The 19634-nt window shown below is 39.6% G+C and overlaps 1 protein-coding gene across 5 annotated transcripts in view; it reads right to left on the reverse strand.

The window, feature by feature from the left end:
- LOC111867421 (tyrosine-protein phosphatase non-receptor type 2) overlaps positions 1 to 19634 on the reverse strand; it is a 28419-nt gene that overhangs the window by 6780 nt on the left and 2005 nt on the right. For 2 of the 5 annotated variants that reach the window (XR_004513350.1, XM_033752688.1), the window contains exons 1-9: positions 18269 to 18594; positions 16437 to 16598; positions 11697 to 11831; positions 10188 to 10321; positions 8113 to 8338; positions 7706 to 7861; positions 6865 to 7033; positions 5637 to 5817; positions 3698 to 3802 (exon numbers count right to left, since the gene is read on the reverse strand). Coding sequence is in view for 4 of the 5 variants with exons in the window: in XM_033752688.1 (XP_033608579.1) it covers positions 3698 to 3802; positions 5637 to 5817; positions 6865 to 7033; positions 7706 to 7861; positions 8113 to 8338; positions 10188 to 10321; positions 11697 to 11831; positions 16437 to 16598; positions 18269 to 18370 (1370 nt within the window). In the remaining variant the exon portion in view is untranslated. Of the gene's footprint in view, positions 1 to 2148; positions 3803 to 5636; positions 5818 to 6864; positions 7034 to 7705; positions 7862 to 8112; positions 8339 to 10187; positions 10322 to 11696; positions 11832 to 16436; positions 16599 to 18268; positions 18596 to 19634 lie in introns of those variants that run through there. The other 3 variants (XM_033752686.1, XM_033752687.1, XM_023857270.2) reach the window with 3 other exon arrangements.

Raw genomic sequence — 19634 nt, forward strand, 5'->3', positions numbered from 1 at the left:
TAGATGGTTAAGATATGGTACAGTCACACAAAATATTTAATTTCTTAATGCTTTCTGCTTCTACCATTAAAGATAATGGAGACTATGCACTCAGTTGGTATAAGCACATTTTAAAATGGATCTGGACTGAAAAACAACAGGACGACAATAGCTAACAAGTTCTAAAAGAATTCCGAAAGGACTAATTTTAAACCTGAAGTCAGAGAAAACCTAATGGCATAATGTGTGAACTTCATAATGTTACTAATGTTGAACACAGAGACGTCTATTTTCTTGCATCAATGCAGTTCTCTGAGAAACTACCAGGTTATGAAAAGATACATACTAGACATTTTCCTCAAGAAAACAGAACCACTTTAAAAATTATACCATGACATCACTTCAAAACTGTGTTATGTATATAAAGGGTAAAGGACAACATCTGTAGAACAAGAAATAGAAGCAACAAGAGGCCTTCAGATTCATAAAAAGCCTGTCTGGTAAAACTTCATGACTCTCCTTTGGCCCTCTTCCACTGCCACCGTTACTTTATCCTTTACTGGGAAAGTACTACATTACTGCAATTATACGTGTGCACAGTCTAGCTGGCCAAGCATTCTTTCAATAACACTATTACTCCTGAGTTACAACATGGCTGGCAGCCATGTAGTACTAGGGAATTTAAAATCAAAATTTCCAGGTAACAAACTGTTACCACAATGGACTGAAATCCGGCCATCAAATTCACAGTACAGGGAGATTTAAAATCCCCTGTTCCCGGACAATAAAGTTTAAAACTGGCATCACAATGAGTTCACAGGAATGAAGGAATCTGCACAGCACAAGCCCAATCTGCTATCAAAATGACATCGCATGATTTATCAGTTTTCAGTTAAACATGTACAATTTATTTCAGCACTTACAAAAACTGAAACATGCGATGTCACAAGTGTATAAATGTTCAACATTAGAAACAACACTGTACATGGTGCCTTAAACCACTTCCTAACCATCACAAGGGATTAATTCAGTTCCATAGATTAAGTGACACTTAGCGAGCGTGGCATACAACACTAAGTTTTCCAACAGAGCAATAAACAGAGAACTGGATACATAGTATGCTGATAATACCAGCAAATTTCCAGGTAACAAACTGTTACCACAATGGACTGAAATCCGGCCATCAAATTCACAGTACAGGGAGATTTAAAATCCCCTGTTCCCGGACAATAAAGTTTAAAACTGGCATCACAATGAGTTCACAGGAATGAAGGAATCTGCACAGCACAAGCCCAATCTGCTATCAAAATGACATCGCATGATTTATCAGTTTTCAGTTAAACATGTACAATTTATTTCAGCACTTACAAAAACTGAAACATGCGATGTCACAAGTGTATAAATGTTCAACATTAGAAACAACACTGTACATGGTGCCTTAAACCACTTCCTAACCATCACAAGGGATTAATTCAGTTCCATAGATTAAGTGACACTTAGCGAGCGTGGCATACAACACTAAGTTTTCCAACAGAGCAATAAACAGAGAACTGGATACATAGTATGCTGATAATACCAGCAAATATCCAACGGCCAATATTTTGAAAGGCAATGAGATCCTCATTTAATATTCGATTTAAGGTTTTCCTTCATCTTACACTCAATTTAAGCAATCCCAAGTAATTAATCTCAGCATTAAATTTCCTCCGTTGAAGATTTCCTTCAGTTTGGTGTTCAGACTTGCTGTTTCCCAAAGAAACATCACATGGGGGCATTGTTTCATGTTGTACTGTGTTGACATGTGGGATTCAGGGTTGCCACAATTGCAAGATGTCAGTTTTCCCAAAACTCTCTTTAGAACATTTCCACATATTAGCTGAACCCCTCCCCCATTTTTAATGAAAATCAAATGAGGAAAACAAAGAAGCTGTCGTCTAATAGTCAGGAAAATACTGACAAACGTTCAGTTCGCTCCTCCTCAGTTTCTTTAATAACAGCTTCAATAACTGAAATTATATTGCATCAAATGTCAGGTTAATTTGTGAACTATATGTAGGATTTCAGATTTTCACAGCAGTGATTAAAAAGAGTTGTAGCTTCTGGGATATAATGTCGTGTAGTCCCTCGAAATTCAACCAACATTTTGGAGGAACATGTCACCTCCATTTTCAGGGATGAAGAACAAGCAAAGCAAGAAACGTAAACTGACTTTCAATGGACTAGTGTTATATCCCAGAAGCCAGAACTCTTCTGAACAACAAATTGGGGAGAATACAGAAGGAAGAGGGCACTGTCTGATCTGAGGTTCAGGCTCAGCACTGGACAGGAAGGACTAAGGAAAACCATGAAACACCTCAGTCAGGATAGCCATCTCTAGGCAGAGGTCTGAATGTGGGAGCATTTTAATATAAAGCATAAATATACAAAAGACTCTATTCTCTTTTCCACGGTTCAAGTCACCTCTAGGGCCAATCTAGCCCCTTATCTCCACCTATAGCTCAGGTTAAGAATATGTGGAGCTGGACCTTCACTCCTCTATTTGTCTTCATGGTGTGGTGCTTTATTAAGCACAGGGAAAATTACATTTACTTCTATCGAACGAAAGCATGGTGACATTTCTTATTATGTCAACCAAACAGCTGGACTGTGATCTGTAAGGAACACCATACTGAAATACAATGTTCTGTGACTCTGAAATGGCTAGACATGTCTTCCATGGCAGACAGTATCCAAACACACACTACTGTACAAGATGACACAAAGGATCACTACAGTTTCAAGTCAGGTTGTGAGCTGCCATGGACAATACTTTTATCTGGGTCTATGAGGCTATTAGCTCATCAAATAGCAGTGACCTGACCTTGGCTGACTGTTGATAACACAGATGTGTAGTATTCATGCATGAAGAGAGTCACAAACCCGGGGGGACACATAACTTGTCCATGGCAACTGATAGTCTGACTTTAAAAGTGTAGTGTTACTTCTGTGCCACCCTGTACTTACAACATTTCTCGATCTCAAAAAGAAAATTCATAGAAAAATACCAGGTTAATCAACTTCAGAAATACAACAGTTTACACATAACTACTTTCATTACTAAAACTGAGTAAGTGAAAAGCAACAACTTATCCTGGTAACTGATGTCCCATAAGAATTGCTCAGTATGAAAATTTACCTAACAACCGCAAGCATTTTTCAATAGCAACACATTGAAATCAATAAAACTTTCCCTTGGTTGTTCTGCTTATGTAACCTCTTTATCTCACTCATTTTGATTCTTATAGTATGAAAAGCATATGTGCATAATGGATGTAAAATTTTATTTATCAAACTCATGACACTTAATTGCTTATATTTTATTGAAAAGAGAACTGGAACACAAAATACTGAACTTCAGTTGGCAGTCCAATTTTACCTACACGATCGGGACTGTAATTTTCCTACCATATTCGAATGTCTACATATGTATACATATATAACTTGAAGCATTTATCATAATAGTCAATCCTAGTACCACAATTCAACTACCAGACAATATTAATTCCATCAACCCTGAACCAGACAATATGACTTGTTGGTATTTGCAACAAACAGATCCGTCCATGCGTTCGCTAATCCTGGGTCTCAAACTCGACTTGTAAAGTAACTGTAAGCAATTGCACCCCCTAACAAAAGCACCCCTACACCTATCCCTATAGTTAAGGGTTGCAATATTGACCTCTTCAACTGTTGCCAGCTTTCTGCTGCCTGCTGCTTGCGCTTTATCTCCCGCACTTGCTGTAATAACCGGTCCTTCCGTACTGATCGCATCCGTACCCCATCCCTGTGAACACACACACAGGAACACTTAAAAATCAAACACATCTCCTCCAGGTACAGCAAGATCTTGTTTAACCTGTTGGAATTCTTGTTCCCTTTCAAACTGAGGTCTCCTAGATTATGACACCATGTAGTCTGGTAGGTGGATACCAGGAACATGCCTCGCCCTCAGGGTTTGGGTAGGGTAAGGATGTGGTTATGTTATACAAATGTTGGTAATCAGATGTACACAAGGGGGGGAGAAGAAACAGAACCTTTACAGTACAGCCCTTAATGCCAATTCCTTCTCACAGCTGCAATGTTCCTCCAGTGGCAACAGCATTCTCCCCCTGGAAAGTGCTGTCTTCTTGTTCATCATTCCCGCTGATCCGAAGCAGATTCTGTGTAACCTGCCTGGATAACCTAGCCATATCCTTGTCCTGTTCACTTCCGCCCTGAAGTTGGAGGCATGTTTCTCCGAAACACTGTTACCCAGACACGAGAGCAGACGGTGTCACAACGGAGAAGGCCATAATCTAAACGATAACTGTTGTGAAAATCACAAAATTTTGTTACTCCTTCACTGAAAATACAAATTTACTATTTCAAAAATCATCAAGCGCATTAACAGGAAAATGTAAGCAGAACAATTGTAACTATTAAGTATATATAATATAATAAATAAATGTAATGTACATCAAAGACCTAATTCCAGGAAAATATGCATACTTATGTGTGTACCATGGCAGATTTTGTGTGCTATGAAATGACCAACATTTTTCTGTACATGCCTGCTGAACAGCTGTACACCTTAGTGAGACTACAGATGTACTTATTTTTTGTAAGACAAGATTTTTTTTTGATAGAACAGAAATATTCTGACAATTCCATCTTCTGGGATGTGAGGTGTGTCATCAGGTGGGTATTAACATTACAGAGCAACCTGCTGCCACCAGCTTCAGGGGATAAAAGTACCTAGTGAGAAAATGGGGGTACACGTACACAAAGTGGAGGCAAGGTCACCAGGTTGTGAGCAGGCCTATACATGACGGTGGTCGTTTGGAGGAGGAGGAGGCAAATTCTCATTATTATTATTATTATTTATAAAAAGAAATTCACACATCAACTTTCAGTATAGACCCATCAATACCAAATTTCATTAAAATCCATGGTGTAGACAAGGACAGATGAATAATACCATGGCATAACTTGTGTAATGTGGACACAAACACTTTTCTAACAGTTCAGTGCATAAAACAATAAAAGCAACAGCAACAATAATGACAAACAGTAAAAATGACTATAAGAGATTATTAACACCATCCAGTGTGATTGATAAATACTGTGTGTGTTTTTTTTATCTTTCATCCTTTACATGTTTCAGTCAGAGCGACCATCTTCAGAAGGACATTACCAATACATATGGAAACTACTATTACAAAGTCACAGGCATAAAATATTATTTTATAACAATTATTATGACGTGCATGAATTTGTTAAAACATTTATAAATTATTACAATTAGTCTATTTAAAAAGTACTGTTTAAAAACTCTCTGTTAAAACTAGAACCAATTTTGTCTGTCCTTTATACTTCTCTTTAAAGAAAAATGAACATATGCCATGGTGTGGCTCTGTTGTTTGAAGAATAGGACTCTTTAGTGACATCCAGTTGTTTAGGCGAAGCTATGTTGTTATAGACTTGGCTGACAGCCAAGAAACCCTGATCTTTACAGAACGAAAAATGTTCACATCCTGACCAGTGAATCTTATATGAGACAATATTAGCATTTTACAGTGAAGGAGTTTTAGCCAGGACCACCATTAGTCAGCTGTCTCTTCCATTCACAACTTCCTTACCTGTCCTTAAGTGGAATGTATTCTGGGCTCGAAGAAGGACTTGAAGTTGAGTAGGAACCTTCATCTGAGCCAGCTGGTTCACTGGGCAGTTGTCGTGTGGGGGGTTGAGGCAGTTCGATTGGGGGTTCGCATGGAAGAGGTTTGTCCGGCGGCTGTTCTTCTGTGTCAGGTGACAGTTCTACTGCAAGACAGGTTAACTGTTACACTCAACACACACGTAGTGTAGAGATAAAACTGTTTTTATAAATCATAGATTTAACAAATTTACATAGTGTGGTAACCCTGTCATGTCAGATGTTTCACAGTATTAAAAGAGAAATGAATGTTAAGTTTCTGAATGGATTTGGTGCCACTTCCCCACAAGAAGTTAATAAGACTTGGGGTCCTGTATAATCAGCATCCCATATTGAAAAGAACACAAACTACATATCCCAAAGTCCCCTACATAAGCATTATTAAAAAAAAAAAAAGACAACAGCTGTTGACTGATCCACACACCAGCAGGGCTAATGATACCCATAATCAACAAACAGTGCTCTAACACTCATAATCTCAATGAAGAAATTGCCTGCTTCTATGGAACCAAGAAGAACATGTTTGTAACATCCAACAACTGATCAAATTCTGAGACAGATAAAATGTGAATTAATATTATCCTCTCACCTGTCTCTCATATGGCTAATCTTAAATAAACTGTTCAAACATTTTGTATACATTTCTCATTTCCCCATACATGATGCACATCTTTCCTATTTCATCTGGCTTGATTTAATCAAACAAAATATAATATTTTTATGCATTAATTGTATTTACATTATCAGGATTCACAATACATTTCATTGCATATCAAACAGCCACAACTGGGGGAACCGGGTAGCAAGCAGGTACAGCGCTGGACTCTCGTTCAGGGCATTCTGAACTCAACCCATCAAACTGGGGCATACAGTCTGGAATGTTTGAGAATGTAAGGGATAACAGGGCCCCCTGCAGTTCTGAGCCAACATCAAGCTGTGGGCCCCCTGTGCAGACCATCACTCTCAACATCATCATGCCAATGGGCATAACAGAGTTCACTGCATATGTGCCTCTACCTGAGAAATACAGCCAACACCTATCCCTCGGTGGGCAGGGGCCAGAAATGTCAAACAGGACGTATCTGGAAGCATAACAAACCAGCAAAAAATCAAAAGATTCTTCCAGTTTCTCTTATAATATATAATTTGTGTACCATGGTTGCCAGTTGGACTCGATTCAGTTTCTGTGAAGTGAGACCTGTTGAGTGACTCTCCCCGAGGTGGCGGCAGAGGTGGTGGCTCCTCGCCCTCAGCGTCCTCATGCCCAGTGTGGTTCACAGGCACAGCAGTCAGCTCTATTGTGCCTTCAGAAGTGTCATCTTGCTGCGACAACACACATACAGAAATATGCTATGAAATCCTGAGTTACTCTTTTCTCTGGTCCCACCAAAAGCCACACACAGAAAGCATAGTATTTCCCATATTTAGAGAATTCGGACTTCGTAAATAACCCAGATTTAATGTACAGGATTTCTGACCTTTGAGAATTTGTACCTCTTTTTTGGTGCAATTGTGGTCAAAACTGCAACATCCTCTCTCTGCCATAAACTGTTATTATGTAATCATTATCTCTAACAAGTGACTTCACATACTGAGTCCACAAGAGAGTCCCAAAAAAGGTTTTTAACATGAAACTAAAGGAAGCCATCCAAGAGGAAGACCACGATCAAGACGGAACAACATATTAGGAAAGATGTCACACAGGAGGAAGGAAGAACATGGAAGAAAACTGAGGAGAAGTAGCTTCAAGAAGGTAGAACTTTGCTGCTAGACAACTCACATAAAACTGAAAATATTGATGGAACCCACAAATATACAAACTCTGAAAAATATGCCACTTTTATTATGATGACAGTCCTGAATTATGACACACAACACAGCATCCACAAGAAACATTTATTTAACTTTTCATCTGACAGTGATAACCAATGAACTGTCACAGCATGGCATGTGAAACTGTGTACTGTGATAAAAGGATATGACAGTTTCACTTACGCCACTGCTTCCATTTAGGTGCTTGTTTGATCCCTCGATAATCGCCCAATATGAAAATCGAAGCTGATCTGGAGTTTGAATGAGACCCATCCGAAACTTTCGCATCTCAAGCAAAACCTCCCGAACATTTACTGCGTCTATACCAATCTCTTCAATCTGTAACAAGAATAAACATAACAAACGAATTTATACAATGCCACAACATTCAACTCAACATGTTTCAAATGACATGTTCAACAAAATAGTCAAGATTCTACACAAGTCTGGTATTTCGAAAGCACAGTGGCAAGGTAAAACATTTGTGATTTTTTTGGTATCATGATCACAGAGAACAACAGTAGCATACTAACAGTGATGAACTTTCTGGTCTTGCTACTATACTATTAATTAGTTACAGTGATACACACCAAAACAAGACATGAATCCACTAAGCAGAAGGTCCCTGAACGTCCAATGCCCGCTGAACAATGAACTACAGGTGGGCCAACATTCTGGTCAAGGGCACCACTCTCCCGGACAACCATTAGGAAATTAAGGAATGCTGTTGGACTTTCTGGTACACCAAAGTCTGGCCATGTTGTATAGTGGAAGTGGAGAATATCACGACTGTTTCCAGATTCTGTCTCTGTTAATCTGTGACAAACAAACATACAAATATAGCATCAGTGTTCAATGACAACATACAGTCTACTTATTAATCAACATTTTCCATGTTACAATGTACAAACAGAGGGGCCCAAACAAATGTATACATACCTCAACGTACAAAATATCTGCTTAAATAACTTACTGGTATATCTTCGGTTCAAACTCTGAAGATGTCCGTACATAACCTCTATTAAGGTGTGTTACAGAGTTTATTTACGGATATATGTAGGAATTAGGTTAACCATCAACACAGCAAATATACTCACTTTTTCATGTTTTACAATTTGATTTTTTATTCCTGCTACATGTTTTGGTCATACAAGACCATCATCAGGCAATTATATATAGGAATACAGTTAATTACTGAACTACTGATATGGATCCATATCAGTGCAACACGTCATATTATATACAAACAGAAAAAGAAATGCCTCAAGTTGGTGTTACAATTAAAATAGAAGATACAAAATAAGATAAAAGATAAAATATAAAAAATATATACCATATATCAAGATTTATACAGTGCTGAATATATTATGGCAATATTAAAAATACTTAAAAAGGTTTAAAACTATAGGAGGTTACAGACACTACCAAAGCTGAACAGGACACATACCAATATACCACTTATGCCGATATTTTGTTATGTTGAAGTGTGTGTACATTTTTTGGGTCCCTGTGTATATGTCCCTTGATGGGTATGGTTACGCTGCACTAGGTAATGCTTTTTAGGTTCCAGGCATACATACATGTCTTTTGTCTAAATTCGCCACAGAAAATTTAGTGTGAAAACTGTTAACCACTAAATGAAGGAGAAAAACTCCCAGCCCATTTGGCTACATCATGGCCTAAATGGTGCACCACACACGATCTACTCTATAAACCTGGGTATGGTGCATTACACAGAGGCAATCTTACAGAAGAAAATTCATGTGTATGTATGACTGAAGTTCCCACCAATGTTTGAATGCCAGATGTGCGTTACAAATATATGTAGGTAAGTCAATAAGTTACAAATGGATATAGAACTTAAACAAGAGTACTGATTTGAAAAATGCTTTTATTTCTCAAACATAATCTCTCTGTACATTGAGACACTTGTGTCCCATCATTTCACAAGCCCATGAAAACCAGCAGCATAAAATTCTTTGGGCTGCTGTCGGAACCAGGCGGTGACTTCCCTTTACAGGGAACATTTACATCCTCAGGAAATGTCATAAGGCCATTCAACAGAAGCGAGCAGGACTCCTCAGCAAAGGCGTGTTGCTCTTGCATGACAACGTATGTCCCCATACTGCCAACAACACAAATGAGACGCTGAGAAATTTCAAGCAGGAAGTCCTTGAGCATCCTACGTATAGCCCTGACCTTGATCCAAGCAACTTCCATTTGTTCGGCCCTCTTAAACATCATCTTTCAGCTGAACATTTTCCCAATGATGTAGCTGTAGAAAGGGAAGTCCCTGCCTGGTTCCGACAGCAGCCCAAAGAATTTTATGCTGCTGGTTTTCAGGGGCTTGTGAAACAATGGGACAAGTGCCTCAATGTACAGGGAGATTATGTTGAGAAATGAAAGCATTTTTCAAATCACTACTCTTGTTTGTTTAAGTTCTATATCCATTTGTAACTTACTTATTGACTTACCCTCGTATAATCTAGTCCCTTTCTAACGATGATATGTATACGAGTCTATGTCACCGACTGCAATGATGCATCCTCCTTCCCACAGCAGATGGCACATATCAATGTTTGTTTGGTCTTTGCTGAAAAACATATAATTTCACATAAGGATTTTCATGCAGTGGCAGAGTTTGAGAAGAGCTTATGATCCTGACCTTAGTATCCTTGTAGTATAATATGGAGCTTCATCCTCAGATATGAACTGCACCTTAAGGCCAACATCTGTCAGCTCCATTACATTGTCAATTCCTGGCTGAGATCCCAAAGGCCAGTACTGATGGCATTTTACCTGGAAATATTCCTGCACTATTTAAACATGTCAGTGATACAGGCAGACTACACTGCTCCTTAACATTTTTGCTTCCAGCAACAGCAGAGGTTTGTAGTACTTCACGTCCAATGATGTACCTAGGTCCAGGAATAGCAAAATATTGCTACATGCACAAACAAGAGTGCATTCCAAAAGAGAAACATTTTGTCCTGTCATGTTGTTATATTATCTGACCTAAGATTTTAATTTGATGAGATTCATGGGGTGGACATCAAACAACCATTGCACTACAACCGTCTACAATCTGGATCTATGGACCACCCAGCCTCCTATACAATGAGTACTGGGGGACCTTATTATTATTATTATTATTATTATTGGAGGGGGTGGGTTTCCCCATGCACCGCGACCAGTGGTCTATTGTACGTCCCCATGTGATATTCTACCAGTCTCTATACCCTACCGGTATTGGTGCGTGCCATCAGTCCCGACTCAGCCAGCGAGTTCGGCCTCTACTGGCTTAGCGGTATCTCTCGATGCTTCCCCCATCTACCAGAGGCGTTAGAGACTACTGTTGGGCGGGAACTGTGCTGAATTTGGCTCAGAGATCCCTTTGGGACATGAGGTACGTGCCGTAAAGCTACGACACGGGACCCACGGCTTAAAGTCCCTCCCGGAGGACTTGTTCCCTGAATTCTTCCGCCCTTAAAAATTCCACAACCTCCGCCGGGTTTGAACCCACGTCATGAGGTGGGAATGTTACCCCTAGACTACGGAGGCCTCTACTGGGGGACCTTTCTACAGGGATAAAGCAGCTAGGGCATGAAGCTGACCACTCACCTCAACCTAGTGTCAAGGTCAAAAATGGTGGAGCTATAACTCCTTTCCTTCATATCTTCATGGGATAGTGCTTAATTAAGCAAAGGGACAAGTTCACCTTTACCTTTTGTTATCAGTGTAAACAGTAAGCAGTACTCTGCAAATTCCTGCAGACAGGAGTGGCTGGTTAAGAATATTCTTCACTCATGAATTAAACAGCAACAAAATACTTAAAGAAGGTGATTACAATGATTCAAGTTAGTTCTTACCGAGATTAGTCTTCTGGGTCACAACACAGTGTAGTTTGGTACAAGAGTACCATTTTATGGAGCCAAGCGACTATCAAGGGGCTCCATTACACAAAAATCTGTGCTTTATGAGAAATTCAGGGCTGCTAAAGGGCTAATTTTAGAAAGGGAATGCACAACATATCATGAATAGGCACACTGCAAGGGTCACTTAGCATTCGCCCCTCCACCTAAACCTCATGAGTACCATACCAGACTACACAGCACCACATCCCATGAGACCATAATATTCAGTCATTGCTATGAGAACTTCTCATGCTTATTACCTGATTCTTTTCTATGATCCTATTGAGCATGAGAACGGCTTTACAGTTCTGCTCCCAAACCATCAACCAGAAATGGCCCGTGGTGTGAGGTAGTGGACCCTGGGTCAGGATATAGCGCCGGTGGGCCCGCTCCATCTGTAAAACGTACCGATATCTTATTAGTCCTCAAAGTGCTTCATGCTGAAAGGAAGTGCCTACAAAAGTTTGACAGGAAAACCTGAAGGACAGAGACCACTAGAAGACCTAGACATAGATGGGAGGATACTGAAATGGATGTTGAAAAACAGGACACAAGAGTGTGAAAAGGATCGTCTGGCTCAAGACATGGACCAGTGGTGGGCTGTTGTGAACATGGTAGTGAACCTCTGGGTTCCATCAGACGGTCGAAATCCCTCCAGTAGCAGAGCAACTATTAGCTTCTCGAGATGGACTGCATTCCACTGAACTTGCTGGTTGGTTAGTTACTTACTACACATTATTTTACTTATTTGTGGTTTATTTAATGACACTGTCAGTAGCTCAGGCTATACAGTGACCAATCATTACCATCCCATCATTTGCCTGGAGGGACTGAGGAAAACCATGAAAGCTTCAGTCAGGCCTGAGGTCTGAACCTGAATACAAGCCAGAAGTATTACTGCCTGAGCCAACTCACTAAGTATGGCTCAGAGTACACAGTGTCAAATGGTAGGATGACCAGGGAACAACGAATCAGAAAGGATGTGAAGAGAAGGGAATGGTTAATCTGAAACTCTACTGCAGAATGTCTGGAATGTCTAAGGAAAATCATGGAAGCCTCAGTCAGAACAGCAGGTATCTGGAACAAAGATTTGAACCTGGGGCTTCCCAAATATGAAGCATGAGTGCTACCCATTTGACAGCAACATTCTGTGTGGTTCACATTACTATAGTTTTCTGAGTACTGTGTCATGCTTACATGCTACAAATTAACGACATTTTGGAGAAACTATCTTCATACTTGTAGAGTTCTGTCTTCTCGAATTTGTAGTCTTGTATAAGCTTACTGACATTTCAGACAAAAATACTGCCTCCATCTTCAGGTCTGAAGAGTAAGCTAAGCAAGCAACAAGCAGTAAACCCCTGCCAGACAGCATGGCTTCACAACCCATAAGAAAATATTCTTCATAGCCACTACTGTGAGAACCTCGAACCTCACACTGCTGCCTCCTTTCTCTTCTGCTCCTTAAAATCCTTCTGACACAACTTTGTATGAATGTTACCTTGAAAGAGGCAGTAAACTGTTTTGAAATTACCACTTTAACACAGCACAATAACCACTCAATATCGACACATCAATGCCTATCATTTTGAACAGGCTTCTTTGTGGGTTATTTTACAATGTGGCTAGAGTATATAATGTTGAATGGTGAAATAACATATTAATAATAAACTTGGAAGGACATGGATGGAAGCAGTCGTGGCCTACTGACCTTCTATTCCAACAGTCAGAATTCAACACACAATGGTACAGGGCACGAAAACCCGAGAGGCAGATAAACCCTAAACATAAGGGAAAACCATATAGTGAAAACGTAGAACAAATGCTATAGAATGCAGCAACAACTAATTTCCGAGCAGTGCAGCTGCCACAATAGGAAAACAAAATGAGAGTAGGAATAAATGCACACCCAACCACGATCGAACATCAAAGTTCCACAAAAACACCTGAAGAAATTGCATAACACTACAATTAAGATAACAGCTAACAACCATAATATATATATATTGTGACATATTCGCACTATGCAGGACACCCCCTCCCCTGCCAGCGGTGGTGTAACATCGCTGCAGCTGCTACGGCAACAGGCCAGTCAACACTCCACCCCCCCTCCCCTGTGGTGACGTGGCAGCGCTTCCCACAGTGAAGTGGCGCAGGGCACCGCGGTTGCTACACGGCAATAGGCAACTCTCGGAAGCGTACCAGCAACACCGTAAACAAGGCGACTAGGCAACAGCGAACAGTATAAAAAGTCGGCTGAGCAGTATGTGAGACAGTGTCTGAGCAGGAGTGACACAGTGCGGATCGAGCAGCCGCTGAAGACAGTTGACATATAGCAGCAGTCCTGGGAAGAAGACCCAAACACATGGTTAGAAGATCTTATGTGATACTGTGCAATAACTGAGAAGTCAGCCAGTGAAGACGTATTGTGTGACTTCAAGATTTTATGTGTGCTGTAGAACAGTTATCTTGGGAGTGTGTAATTCAGAGAGACTTGGACAGCTCTCGCGTTATAAATATGTGAAGACTACTGAAGACAGAGTGAACAGATTAGTGTGTAGGGTTTATAAATTGTGGAAACCGTAAGAGTGTCATAAGGAATTGTAGTTACGATCTGTAGGTTGTTAAATAAACCAAGTAACAATCCAAACGACATCTTCTGTAGCAAAACACATTATAACATATATATATATAACCATATTTTAGTTAATAACTATAAAGCAGAACAACAGAAGGTAGTACATGACAAATACCAGATGTATAAAGGAAAACAAATTTTAACAAATTTAAATTCATTGTTTAAACACTGTAATACAACATATTACATTTTATGATACGTATACTTTGTTTCACACACACATATGTATGTCTTTAAGCATTTTTAATGTTGAGATTTTCACTCAAATTTTAATACATATCTTATATGACTTAAAATAATTCAGATATATGATTGAATATATTAACTGAGTACGAAACCAGATACTCGTACATATAGTAATAAGTATTTAAATTATATGATACCATTTATAGAGTGCAATTCAACAGTTTACATTCATCTTATGGAACTGAAGAAAACAACGAAAAATCTGTCATGACTGCCAGTGTCCCAGCCAAGATCCAAACTGTGCACCTCCAATACTTGAGCACAGAGCATTATAACTGTGCCACATGCTCAGTAATTTTCTATCATGATGTAAGTTTTGATGCCAAAAAAGGCAATGACACTTCTTTCTTCAGGCTTAATCAAACTGAACTTTATTTGTGTCAGAAGTTTCAACATTGTTTATACAATTCTCAGCCACATGAGCAATGAAGATTATCGCAAAACATAAAATAACTTACAACACAAGCACAAACATACTTCACGAATTTAAATCAGTAAATACATCTCTATATATAGACAGAACTAAAAATGCAATTGTGAGATGACCCTGAGTAAACGAGTCGACTGGGAGATCGTCATGCAGCCACAGGGTGTGCCACTTGCCAATCTTGTACACAAGCATAACAACAGATGGCACTGGTATCGCTGATTATCTGGGATGTCATCAGTAATGCATTCATGTGTTATAGTAGGCCAATGACAAAAGGGACACTGATTTGCATAAGCACATTGCTAGTACAAAATTAAACAAAACATATAATAATAGCAGAGACAAAATTCCTAGAAAAAATACAATGACCTCTAGTGTCTACTGAATTTTACCTGGCATAAATTGTAACCAATTATTCTAAAATGTAACCGATATTACTCATATCAACTAATACACATACAGTGATTCCAATAATTTTTTCAGTCTAGGGTTCCCTCAAGTTGGTTACAAAATATCGGAGCCCTACCACCCGCTCCGCCCCAACCCAGCCCAACCAATAAATGATTTCAATCTCATTTAGCGGTTTGAAAACTTCCATTAATTCCATATTTGTAATTTTATGTGACCTGTAGAATTATAATTAATCCTCACTCTTTATTATCAGTCCATTTTCCAGAATCACCCCTACAAGAAATCTTCATAACCCTCTGGGGAGCTGTGGTACAAACTCTGGGAAAAACTAAACTAATTAACATTAGTTAGTTAGTTATTGAAGAAGGTGGGTTTCCCCATGCACTTAGACCTGTATTGGTCCATTGTGCTTCCCTCTATGATTTCTACCAGTCTCTATATCCTACCGGTACTGGTGCTTATCATCAGTCCCACCCAGCCAGTGAGACCGGCTCTACTAGCTGAGAGGTATCTATAATGCTTCTAGAGGTATTAGAGACTGCTGTTGGGCGGGAAACGTCCGTAATTTGGCTCAGTGACCTCNCTTTGGAGATATGAGGTTCTTTTACGTGCCGTAAAGCTACGACACGGGACCCACGGCTTAAAGTCGCTCCCGGAGGACTTGTTCCCTGAATTTTTCCGCCCTTAAAAATTCGACGACCTCTGCCGGGTATTTGAACCCACGTACTACGAGTCATGAGGTGGGAACGTTACCTCTAGACTACAAAGGCCGCTAAAAATCTGGTAGCGCGGGGAATCGAACCCGAGGCCTCTGGATCTGTAGCCAAGAACTCTGACCACTAGTCCACAGAAGCGGTCCTAATTAACATTAAGACAAATATAAAAAAAAAAAAAAAAAAAAAAAAAAAAAAAAAAAAAAAAANACGAAAAATAGTCTTTGCTTCATACAGGTTGCTCAAGCAATTTTGAAGGAAATTCTGGAATAAAAGAATTCACCCAGTTTATTTTAAATAAACCTATTGCTAATTGTCTAACAGTGTATTTAACAATTCTTTCCCAACTGTTTAAGTTGTTCTGTCAAACCATCTCATCCACAATTCAGAACATGTGACTCCATGCAGTTTGGTAGATATGTATCGAGGTGCTTTGAAGAAACCTGCATCTTAAGTGTAGAAGACATGAAGATCGAGGAAACAGGATCTTCCAAGCAACTGGTACCCATCTGTCAAAGTACATGGCATGAGGCCCTCAATCCTCAGATGCCAAGAAACTTACCGTAACAAGATTTGCATTGATGTAATCACATGGTCCTTTAGATAAAACCACCCTGCTATGATCGTATGGGCTGACATCTCGATACCTGTTCAGGTTCTTGTTTTGTGATTTTCTAGCTTCCAGAAATGTGTAGTCATAATTCAAACATTCATTCCTTATATGCTGCAAATAAAATTCAAACCATTAACAGAAAAATACATAAAGTTGTCTGGATACAATATCATGTAGTCTAACATACAGAATCTGAAACAAGGTTACATAAAGCCTTGTGATGAGGGTATGTGAGACGTATTTCATATATTGTCAAACACAGTTCAAATGGGCCCACAAAAATGTCATAACTTTTGTTTGAACAAATCTTTATGTGTGTACAACAAATGAGGCACACTTAAAATATGTTCCTGTACCTTGTGTTTCTAATGCATACATAGCTTGAGATAAAAATTAAGTTTATACTGAAAAGGGTTATATGACATTTCACTTGAAGTTTGAAATCAGTCAACCAAAAACGTTCACAACCACTGTTCTAATATGACAATAATGTTCTGCACAGAAATATTTTAGTTCTCAAGAGTAGAACTCTTATAGAACCCATTTCTCAAGCAATTTTCACAACTTTTTAAACATTTCAATATTTGCAATTTATGTTCCACAGTCAAAACAACATGTTTTTGCTTTTCTTTCTGCACAAGTGTTTCTAGGAGACATGACAGACTGACGGGTAAAAGTTTTTCAACATCTGAAAACATGGTCATAAATTCAACCAAACTCTACCCTAATGACACATCACTATGGTTGTAATTGCACCCGCCTGAGGAAGGAAGACGAGCAGTGTTGCTAGTGCCAGTTAGCAGAACTACCACATGGTGGGTGAATATGTGCTTCACAACTTTCTTTCTGAAGTAACTTTATAAAATGGTCAATTTTCTTTGAAAATTTTGCCAGTTGCACAAGAATTTTGGATACTCTACTATATGTCAAAAAATTATCTGACTTTATTTTTTTCCGCTGTAAATAATGGCCAAAGGGGTGGGGAAACTGAGCGTAGTGGTAGAAGGGACTTTCATGCGCATGCGTGATATTTTCCTGACTCACGACACTGCTGGATGCGTCTGTGGCTGCCATAGCGAAGTGGTGTAACACGTGTTCGTCGCATTCTCGTTTCGCTCAAGATGACAGAACGCTTGGAGCAGCGATACTGCATTAAGTTTTGTCAGAAACTTGAGGATACCCAAGCGGAAACAATTCGCAAAATTCAGGAGGCTTTCGGCGATGATGCAATGTGGGTCACTCAAATTAAAGAGTGGTTCAACCGCTTTAAACATGGCCGTATGTCGGCGGACAGTGAGCAGTGTTCCGGGAGACCGTCAATGCTGATGTCATTGAAAAAGTGCGAACACTGATCATGGAGGACCATCGTTTGGCCATCTGTGAACTTGCTGATGAGGTTGGGATCAGCAGAGGTTCCGCAAACACAATTTTAACTGAGGATTTTGGCATGCGAAGAGTGGCAGCAAAATTTGTGCCCAAGCTGCTTTCGCCGGAGCAGCAAGAACTCGGCCTTGAGGTCGCGCAGGACATGCTGGAGTGCGCCAACAGGGATCCTGAGTTCCTGAAGACTGTGATCACTGGTGATGAGTCGTGGGTGTACGGATATGACCTGGAAACCAAGGTCCAGGCATCACAACCAAGCAACCAACATCCCCAAGGCCCAAAAGAGTACGACAGGTTCAGAGCAATGTGAAAGTGATACTGTTTTTTTTTTCGATTACCGGGGTGTTGTGCATCATGAGTACGCATCACTAGGCCAGACTGTCAATAAGGAGTACTACCAAGAAGTCCTCCGCCATCTTCGTGATGCAGTTCGGCGCAAGAGACTGGAGCTGTGGGACACACGCAACTGGCATCTGCATCATGACAACACCCCAGCTCATTCATTGCACCTGATCCAGGGTTTCCTGGCCAAGCACGGCATTCCACAGGTTTGCCAGACTCACTACTCTCCTGACCTGGCTCCTTATGATTTCTGGCTGTTCCCAAGATTGAAGACACCGCTAAAAGGCTGCCGTTTTGACAGCCGAGAGGACATCATGCAGAACTCAACGGTGCAGCTGCATGCCATTCCAAAAGAAGTCTTCCAGAATTACTTCCAGCGATGGAAGGACCGCTGAGCTAAGTGTGTGGAGTCACAAGGGGCCTACTTTGAAGGCGATTAGGTATTGTAACCACCCAGATACAGAACTTTTTTTTCCCAGCCCAAGGTCGGATACTTTTTGGACAGAGTAGTATACTGGAAAACCAGGAGTTTAATGCATAACTTTACAATATGGAGAAAATGTAATCCAGCCTTCGCAGCCTATAATGTTTCATATATATTTCATGACACATTATATACACTTGGTCGTCGACTTACGACCGGCCACACTTACAACCACAGTATGTACAGACAGCCCAGGCATAGAAACAAAGATATGTACAGTATCGCTAAGTAAAAGATAAAAACATTACTGTATTTAAAATGAAAAATAAAAGACGATTAAAATGTAAAAGTTTTTAAAAATAAATTATAAAAAGATTAGAAAGGTTAAAAAAATAGTGTTAATAAATATATGGCCGACATACAACCAGATCGACTTATGACCTATCAGTCAGAATGGAAGTCAGTCGTAAGTCAACGACCAAGTGTATTACATTATATAATGTATTATATGTTAGAGAAGCAGAACATGCAGTAAATTAACCTTTCACTATATTTACAACTATTAGAGAAAAAGAAAGGTATACAGGAACATATATGAAACTATTTCATTCACTAATTGTCAATAGATTTTCCGTCAAGTGCAACAATGTATATTTTGATCACTTAATTATCTCATCTGCCTTACATGTTTCGGTTCCAAGGAACCATCTTCAGAGGCACTTATAACAAACCATGAAAACACTGGCACAGCTCAACATTCACAATATGTAATTATTCGTGGAAACTATTACATATAACGGAGTGTAAAGCACAACACTTCCCAGTATCTTGAATGCAGGTATAGCACTTGCATCTAAAGGACCACCCTCAAAACCGAGTCGTCAACGTTAAAATTTAAAGTTAAAAAATTAAAAAACGTTCAAGTAAAATATTATTCAGGCTCCTTCTTGGTGAATCGTCCCAATGGGGGGAGGCGTCAGCACAGAGTTGTGTAGGCT

This window comes from Cryptotermes secundus, unplaced genomic scaffold (assembly GCF_002891405.2).
Source record: "Cryptotermes secundus unplaced genomic scaffold, Csec_1.0 scaffold423, whole genome shotgun sequence".
In the NCBI taxonomy this organism is placed as follows: Eukaryota; Metazoa; Arthropoda; class Insecta; order Blattodea; family Kalotermitidae; genus Cryptotermes; species Cryptotermes secundus.